Genomic DNA, 7,406 nt, shown 5'->3' on the forward strand with positions numbered 1-7,406 from the left:
CCACGGTGGTGTGTGCAGGTACTCATGAAGGGTCGCTTTATTACCAGTGTTCTGGCAACAACTAATACACAGCCTCTGTGTGTGTGTGTGTGTGTGTGTGTGTGTGTGTGTGTGTGTGTGTGTGTGTGTGTGTGTGTTCATATCTGTTGAGTATGACCTCTCCACGCCAGACATTCTCCGCCGCCCCTCACCAGGACGACCAGGGCTGTTCTGGGCTTCTCCTAGCGGCTTAACTACCAGCCGCAGTCCCATATGACGTCACACCTGACCACTACCTGGACCAGGGGTCTCTTCCACTATAACAGTAAAGTCTAACCTGACTGACCTAACCGGTCTCCGCGGAAGGACCAGTTTAGCGGTCTGTGAGGAAAGACCAGTTTGGTCGGCCGGCTGTCAACACTCAGCGGTCATCCCTCTCGGTAACAATGAGGAACAGGACTTGTTTTTCATTCATAAACACCATACTATGTGTTGTACTCTCAGTTTGCGGGAAGGTTGATTGCGCGGATTGGGGCGGAAAGAGCAGGGCGTGGGCGGAGCTGTGGGAGTGAGGGCGTGGGCTGTAAGGGGCGGCCAACAACCCTTCACTCCGCCAGACTCTAGCAAGAGCTGCGCCGCGTTGCCGGGATTGGCGCGAGGGTAATAACCCGACTCGTAAAATAGAATGATCATGATTAAATCGAATGCTGCACTGTCATCAGGTTTTTTGTTCGTTCTCGTAATAGACATAATTTTGTTTCCCCGCCAGGCAGCAAGTAACTTCACATAACTGTCGGCCTGTCGGTCTGTATCTTGACCTGTGCCCGGGACACGTCGGGATGGGCGAGCGGCACCTGTTTTATTTTCTGTGATTTTTTCATAAATTATAGGCTGGAATGTTGTCCAAAAATAAACGTGAACGGATGCCATTCAGGTGTGACATTGTGGGAAAATAATAATCAGGGTGTTGGTTTACCTGTCGAACAAGTAGTCTTGAACACCTGTTATGGGCTCGTCTGGCCAGGGCAAGATGACCCAACAAGATCCCCAGGGGCGGTTTGGGGAAGAAGCTGCACCCAGGACGGGTCCCTCCCACCACCTGCCCCCGCCACCCGCAGGCAGGTTTGTACCACAGACCCGTAATGTCGCGTTCATCAACAAGTCGTGTAAATGACTCCTCAACAGTTCCACTGTTGCCAAGTATGTAGATGTGCGTACTATTTTTGTTGCCTCTATGATCTTAAGCATGATTTCAACTGGATATCAGTTAAAAACTGACATTAATTAATTAACATCAATTAAATTAATAGTAATGCTCTCTATGAGCCCATCAGTACACATAAAGTTATGGGTCTGACTAGACCATAAGGAAAAAATAAATAAATGAAGGAGGTTAAGAAAAAAAAAAAGTGCGCGCCTGACTTGAGAGTTGTCGCGTGGCCAGCCTGGTGCAGTGGCGGGGCGTGGCAACAGTGGGCCGGCGGTGGTGACCAGTGGTGGCGGGAGGACGCGACAGCCCCAAAAAGTGGCCTTGTGGAGTGAGACACTCTAAGAGACAAAAAAAAAAAAAAGATTAGTGTGTCAACAGGATTCTACTCGTCCTATATACAACTTAAAATTACCTTCGCATATTTAAAGAGACAAAAGGATATGTAGTACTAGTGAGATAACAAGCTGTTAAATCTGTAGTGAGAACTGACACCCTTATGTTAGGTGCAAATTGACTTAAAACACCACGAAAACCTAAAGGTGGATACCAGCAGGAGGGGAGCGCCGTGCCCGCCGCCACACACCGCACATTCCCTCTCGCCTCTATGTATCTATTTCTTTTTTCTCAAACTTAAATAGTCGGTGTTCAGTGTCAAGAGGAGCTGAACTTTGACCTTTAGGGACATGCCTCTTTCAGCCCCGTGTCGGAGGTGACCTTCAGCCTCAGGGGTGAGCTTTCAGGCGAGAGTAAGACCCGACAGACGCCTAACTCTGAGAGCGTGCGCGCACGGACACACACACACACACACACACACACACACACACACACACACACACACACACACACACACACACACACACACACACACACACACACACACACACACACACACACACACACACACACACACACACACACACACCACCGAAATGTCTTACTTATCTGTTCAGTTTCTTACAATAAATTACTTTTTTCTTTGTGTGTGTGTGTGTGTGTGTGTGTGTGTGTGTGTGTGTGTGTGTGTCTCTGTGTGTGTGTGAGTGTGCACGCGCGTACAAAGTGCTTTAAACAATCGTTTAGACGAGGTGCATGAATTTTTTTTTTATCTTCCAAGGTGTAATAAATCACAGCATGCTTGCTAACAGGTATGTGCCTAGTATGTCTGTTTATAATTTGTGTTCGTGAGAGAGAGAGAGAGAGAGAGAGAGAGAGAGAGAGAGAGAGAGAGAGAGAGAGAGAAAGAGAGAGGGGGGGGTTAGTGTTCAGTAATCGGTGGTGGTGATCTTAGAAACCGGACTTCAGATCCCGCCGGAAGCTTGCTGTTTTTCCAAGCTGTCGCTGAGCTGAGTGACCGAAGAACACCGACATGCTTCTCATAAACCCTATCTTCGACGGCTCTTGCATCGGGGACTCTGAGGGATGTCATGAGGCTGTGCTATGGCTGACACTAAAAATCTGGCTGGAGAACTACGGGCGGGGCCGACCAGTTAAGCAAATAAACTTCCACAATACAAGAGACCACTTAAATGTCCACAATGAAACAGTTGCAGCAAAATTATCCATCTGTGCTATAGGCCAAGATCTCGAAGGAAAAAAGTCAGATAAACATTATAATGCCAGAAATCAGCAAGTTGTTGCTGTTCTGGCTGACGTCAGTGTATTAGTAAAGTCGCCCATTTATGTTTTGTTCCATAAAGGCGCAACTCACACGATCTCTGGCAACTCGATTACCCACGGTCCATTAATCTTAAGACAGAAAAAATCTCAGGTAGGCAAACACTTGACTAAATAAACAAAAATCAATAAATCAAGAGCCCCAGCCGACTTATGTGTGCCTCAAAATGTCACTCTCAGGAGCCAGACAACAGCAGTTTGTCTCTGAGATATATGAAGTCCGAAAATACTTGAAATGAATGGCTTATAAATTGTACAGTGACACCCAACGACACTCGTAAAGATAGGGAAGGAGTCACGGATGGTAGAAATGAGAGAGAGAGAGAGAGAGAGAGAGAGAGAGAGAGAGAGAGAGAGAGAGAGAGAGAGAGAGAGAGAGAGAGAGAGAGAATTGAAACAAAAGATAGAACAGAAGAATTGAAACAGAACAAAGAGGGAGGTAACTGAAACAGATAGAACGATAAATTTGAAACAAGAGAGAGAGAGAGAGAGAGAGAGAGAGAGAGAGAGAGAGAGAGAGAGAGAGAGACCGACCGACCGACCTACCGACCGATCAAATTGAAATAGAAGAATGAGCCAAGACCATCAAATACCAGTAGGGCGTAAGAACACAGCCAGACAATGCCCGCACCGCCCCTGAAACTCAACACTCCCAAAGGTCGAGTCGTTTCGTACTTTTACCGGAAATGACTTGGAGCTTGGGGCTTCTGTCGCGGTGACGTCATAAGGTACAAGTAAGTGTGTGTGTCTCTCAGGCAAGGCAAGGCAAGGCAAGGCAAGGCGAGGCGAGGTGAGGCAAAGTATGGCCTGCCTAGTGTATCTTCACGTGGATGACACTGTTTTAGTCGCTGTTTCTTCCTCTTCTCTTGCCTGATTGAGGTAAATGTGTCGAGGTCGAGTGTTTTGTTAGGGGAGTTTTGACCTTTGACCCCTTGTGGTTTTGTGTGTATTGGTATTGAATGTGTTTTTCTTTTCTTTTTTCAGTATGTATGTGTGTGTGTGTGTTATTGTAGTGATTTTGTGTATATTGGTTTTGTGAGTGAGTGGTTGTTGTGTTACTGGGTTACTGTTCGTGGTGTTTTCTGTGTTATTGTCATGATTGTTGTTATTGATGTTTAGTGTTATTGAAGTTATTTTTTTTTTATTATTATCATTGTAGTTGCCATTGCCTGCCATTGAGCAATAGTAATATTAGTAGTTATTGTTGTTGGGATTGCTTTTGTCAGTATCCGTTCGTTAGATGAGAAATAGATAGTAGAGAGTGTTTTATCATCGTCACAACACTTACTCTAGGTTATTTTACAAGATCTTTCCATGCAAGTATTTTAATATATACCTGTAGTTTGTCTTGCCTTGCACCTTTTGTTACAGAATGCCACCTTTAACGAAATCATTGTTCCTTTTTTTTTTTTATTACAAGCATGTATCCCGCCTCTCCTGTATAGTAAGACCTTGCCACTCAGCTGAACACGAACAAATCTAGCCATAATTCGATGCCTTTCAATACATTCCTCGTTCTTCCTGCACTAATAACCATACCTTTCCAATGTCTTGCTTCTCTCGCTTCCCTCCCCCTCCACCCTTCCTTGCTTTACGTGTCATTTGTCATGTGTTATTTTTTGCATGTTTCCGTTCACCAAAATCATGTTATTCATCTTCACTTTTCTTTCATTGAGGCATTATGTAACTGTTGGTAAACCTCGAACCTTTTCCCGTTATTCATCTCACCATCCCTTCCTCCCTTCCCCACAACCTTCCTCTCCCTTCCTCTTTGTCTCGTCTTCCCTTCCAGTCCCCCTTCCTCCTCCTCTGCCTTCCCCGTGCAGCATCATAGTGAAAGCATATCGAACTTGGAGAGAAGAGAGTGATAATGCAAAAGTGGTCCTCTTTGTTGACATGTTTGCCCACCGTCTCTTATTTTTGCCTCGACATGTGATAGAGCGAATCTGCTTGGGAAGGCTAGACCCACAGGAGACTGGTAAGGGAAGGGAAGGGAGGGGAAGGTGTAGAAGGGGGAGGTGGAGGAACGCTGGCGGAGGGAGAGTGTTATAAGGAAAAAAATGAACAACGGAAGAGATGTGAAAGTGCTACGGATATTTATTTTTATTTATTCACTAAAAGATATTATCCACACTTCATAATTCAAGGGAAAAAGTCCAACCAGGAAGACACGGAACAAAACATCAACGGTACGAGAAATTGTACCGGTGAGAGGAAGAGGAGGAGTGGCCGAAGTCTGATAAAAGATAGTAATTTTCCAGAAGAAACCACTCGGATGGATTTTACGATGTAGGATGAAGCAGTGGTACTTACTTCCTCAAACGTGTCGACTGTAAAATAGAATAACACATCTTCATCCTGCAACTTTTCACCAACAACTCTATTTGCCACATCTTGAGTCATTAAATCGTATGTTAATCCGCCTGAAATGAGAACCATCGCCCAGATCCTAGAAACACGACCTACGAGACGAGGAAACCATAGTAATTGATCGCATTTAGGACAGAATAATACATCAAATGATAGTTATTACGTAAGCGTTTCCTGGCGGCGTTTACTTGCACCAGGCCTCAGGAAGGTGGCGTGAGGCTGAGCTGCCTGTCACCCGCGGCGCCACGCACTGTGTGGCAGCCGCAAGCGACCGGCAAGTGGATGGGTCGAGAATTTTTTTGCATCATTTTTTATACTCGGCTCTTTTGTGAGGAAGGAAGTACCGGCCGGGCGGGTTTCTTCCCCTGCCATCACCAGCATATTTGCGTTTGTGCATTTATTGCCTGAACTAAGAACACAAGCAAAAAAATAACTTTTAGTAATAATAATAACAGTAGCAGCATTAGCGACAGCAGCAGCAGCAGCAACAACAGCAACAGCAACAGCAGTAGTACCAAGACCAACAGCAGTAGTCAGACATATTTATTATGTCTGGATTAAATGAAAGCAAAAAATTGTAAACTCGTTTATTTTTCCCTGCCAGTTGATATGGCAGGATGAAGAGGATGAGGCAGAGCGCCGCAGGCAAGGTTGGAGGAAAAAAAGTTAGACATCTCGCATTGACATCTTCCTGCCCTTGTGACCGACGAGGCACGTGATAGGTTAAGCCCGCCGAGGAGCGCCGCCACCGAACTGCGTGACCGCCCCCAGCCATTATCCGCACCGGCGGGGGAAGAATAAGATGGTTAACAATGCTGGAAGTAATCAATGCTGTGAAAGTCAAGAAGTGTTTCTGGCGGTGAAGTGAAAGAAAAATTATACGCGTTGATTCGTGAGGGCGGTACTGTTTACGCAGAAAAGAAAAGATAAGGAGTGAATTTTTTGTAGGCGAGAAGCAACAGTGCCGCCGGGTAAGCAATCTCTGGCGTGCCCCAACACCACTGCGCTCCCCCTGCGTCGCCTGATGTAGGGCATTCTGGGAAACAGACATAATGACACACCAGCATGCAGTACTATTTCCTGGAAAATAACCTAAAACATTGCCATTATATCTATTGATCTATCTATTCATCTTAATCTCTCTCTCTCTCTCTCTCTCTCTCTCTCTCTCTCTCTCTCTCTCTCTCTCCTCTCTCTCTCTCTCTCTCTCTCTCTCTCTCTCTCTCTCTCTCTCTCCTCTCTCTCTCTCTCTCTCTCTCTCTCCTCTCTCTCTCCTCTCTCCTCCCTCTCTCTCTCTCTCTCTCTCTCTCTATATATATATAATATATATATATATATATATATATATATATATATATATATATATATACTGCAGAATGTCTCCACGGTTCTTACATTCGTAGGGATCTGACAAGCATAGAATTTTAATTACTGTAAAAATAATCAGTCACTTTTACCCGGAAAACAAGTATTTTTCATGTATTCCACTTTTTTTAACGCTTTACTGTCACTTAACCTGAAGGATTATAATTAACAAACCATGTTGTAGTACGTAATGACAAGAGAAATGGATATACCTTTATTGTTGCAAAACCTAAAGTTACAGGAATGGAACAAGGAAGAGTGAGTCAGTCCCGGAAAGCCAGTAGCCTTGAACACTGGCCGCCTGCTAAGGAGCACCTGTGGCTGTTGCTGTCAGGTGCGTGGCCGTCCCCTCCTTCACGCAAGCCCTCGTGCACGTTTCTCTACTCAGGGCACTCAGGGAAAAAAGTAAACAAAGCTTGGATGCCAGGACCCCCTGTTCGATCGTACGCTCGTTATCAGCTAACAAGACAGGTGTGAGGGGCCACGGCGACCCCTGACCACGCAGCCTCCACTCTCACCAACACGGCGGGAAAAAAAAAAAGCCGGGGAGACGAAAAAAGACTGCACGGTGACGGCCCCTTATATGGACCTGGTGTATGGCTTCGAGGACAGCTATTACTCACGCTGGCAGGATTTTTTGATAAAGTGTTAATAAAATTTTACCTGCATTAGCATTAACACGCTGGGAATTGATTGGCGATAAGCATTCCCACGCAGCGGTCTGCTTCGCTCGAAAGAATATTATAAACTGCCACCGCGGGAACAAAGGGACACGCCGCACTGAGACAGAACTCGTTGCCACATACAA

At 45.5% G+C, this 7,406-nt stretch overlaps 1 protein-coding gene across 1 annotated transcript in view; it reads left to right on the forward strand.

Annotated features, from left to right (window-relative positions):
• The first annotated feature begins 1,009 nt into the window (after positions 1-1,009).
• LOC135097575 (protein grainyhead-like) overlaps positions 1,010-7,406 on the forward strand; it is a 235,375-nt gene continuing 228,978 nt past the window's right edge. The window contains 2 exon segments of the mRNA XM_063999498.1: positions 1,010-1,101; positions 1,886-1,967. Of these exon segments, the coding sequence (XP_063855568.1) occupies positions 1,010-1,101; positions 1,886-1,967 (174 nt within the window).

The sequence above is a fragment of the Scylla paramamosain genome, chromosome 4 (assembly GCF_035594125.1).
Source record: "Scylla paramamosain isolate STU-SP2022 chromosome 4, ASM3559412v1, whole genome shotgun sequence".
Classification (NCBI taxonomy): domain Eukaryota; kingdom Metazoa; phylum Arthropoda; class Malacostraca; order Decapoda; family Portunidae; genus Scylla; species Scylla paramamosain.